The 1,496-nt window shown below is 35.1% G+C and overlaps 1 protein-coding gene across 1 annotated transcript; it reads right to left on the bottom strand.

Moving 5' to 3' along the window:
• Nucleotides 1–68: 68 nt before the first annotated feature.
• On the bottom strand, nt 69–748 carry LOC109592710 (WD40 repeat-containing protein SMU1-like; the record flags this gene model as incomplete). Its single annotated transcript, XM_020008094.1, has 5 exons — nt 720–748; nt 600–666; nt 411–554; nt 191–343; nt 69–130 (listed from the first exon to the last, which is right to left on the bottom strand). Coding segments are annotated over exons 1-5 (452 nt in total), but the record flags the coding sequence as incomplete, so codon positions are not given.
• Between the last annotated feature and the right edge of the window lie 748 nt (nt 749–1,496).

The raw sequence follows: 1,496 nt of genomic DNA, 5'->3' as shown, positions 1-1,496 counted from the left end.
TAAATAAATAAATAAATAAATAACATAATAAATAAATTAATAAATAAAATAATAAATCAATAAAATACAATTCAATACCATTAGCTATAGCAGCTCTTCTCTTCTCTTTACTGCTTCCATTAGTGTAAGCCTAACAGTAGACAACAACATGCAATATATCCTCTGCCATACAATGGTGGCAATCACTTACTTCTCTCGGGTCAAAGTAAGATCTTGCCAGCAGGTTCTCCAGGTGTATGTATCGCTCCGGCTGCTGCTGTTTCAGCATTATCATCGGATCAGTCTGTCTTAGTAAGGAACGGGCTGCCCCTAATTCTCTTAACTCAATCAACTCAATCACTATCTATTAATTAATAAATTATTTGATGGAGCATGTGCAAAATGAAAACAAAAATGGCGGATTTACGTACCTGTTCATATAGGTCAATTAATGTTTTGTCTGGTAGTTTCAGAGATTGAATGGCTTGAAGAACAGCATCCCAGTGTCCTTTACTGATATCTGACACAAAACTTTCAATAGAATCCACTGTATTGAGAGATATACCAGTCTCCTCCTAATCATTATAATTATTAGTATTGATTTGTTTATTCATTCTCACTTGTAGTGTAAGTAGTGATCTTTGAAGGTTGTTTTCTTTTAGATATTGTTGTATTAATCTTATAACACTACAAACAATAATTATTTAATTAAAAATGGAATATACTGTTTGATTACTTACTCTGCACTCTCTATTTCAAGAGCCATTTTATAAATTCATAAATTAAACTCCTCCTACAATTTATAACTCTGATCTGATGCGTTATCAGCTGATTCAGCTCTGCATTATCAGCACCCGAGGCCTTGTTTAAAAACAGTAGATCTATGGTTTCTTGTTTCTGGCATTCTGTCTTCACCAGCAGTCTCTAAGTCTTTAAATTTGCATATAAATGCTATGGCAACTCCAGCAGCTCCTGATCATGAAGACATCTATGTGGAAGAAGATGGTACCATATTAAAAGGAAGGGAAGCAACTAGAAGGATTGCTCAGAGAGATGCTGAAGAAATAATGAAAGAAGTGGGCTTTAAAGAGACTGTGAGTGCCTTGAAAGTAAAGAAGATTGGAATGGAGGAAGGGGCAGAGATTGCAAAAGAATTTCTTAAAAAAACGGAGACAAAGAAGGAAGAAGATAAAGCTAAATTCGAGGCCAAATTGGAAGCTGTGGCAGACAGTAGTACTATAGAAGAGGAATATGATATTATTAGCATAAGTGAGTTAGTGACATTAGAAGAGAGCAAGAGTGAGGGCGATGGTGATAATGAAGAAACTACTGATGAGAAGAAAAGTTCCTTTAGCTTTAAAGCTATTGCTGTGTCTTTTATGAAAATTTTCACTAAAAAAGAAGCAAAAGCTCATGATTCACAAATCGGTAAAGCTGATGCAAAAGGAATCTCAATAGAAGGGAAGGGATTGAGCGTCAGTGCTGATGCTAAAGGGGTGAAACAAAAACTGCAACAG

Source organism: Amphimedon queenslandica, unplaced genomic scaffold, assembly GCF_000090795.2.
Source record: "Amphimedon queenslandica unplaced genomic scaffold, v1.1 AMPQUscaffold_4193_Cont23824, whole genome shotgun sequence".
In the NCBI taxonomy this organism is placed as follows: domain Eukaryota; kingdom Metazoa; phylum Porifera; class Demospongiae; order Haplosclerida; family Niphatidae; genus Amphimedon; species Amphimedon queenslandica.
Note: the sequence above shows the minus strand (reverse complement) of the source record. Positions and strands in the feature narration are given on the sequence as shown.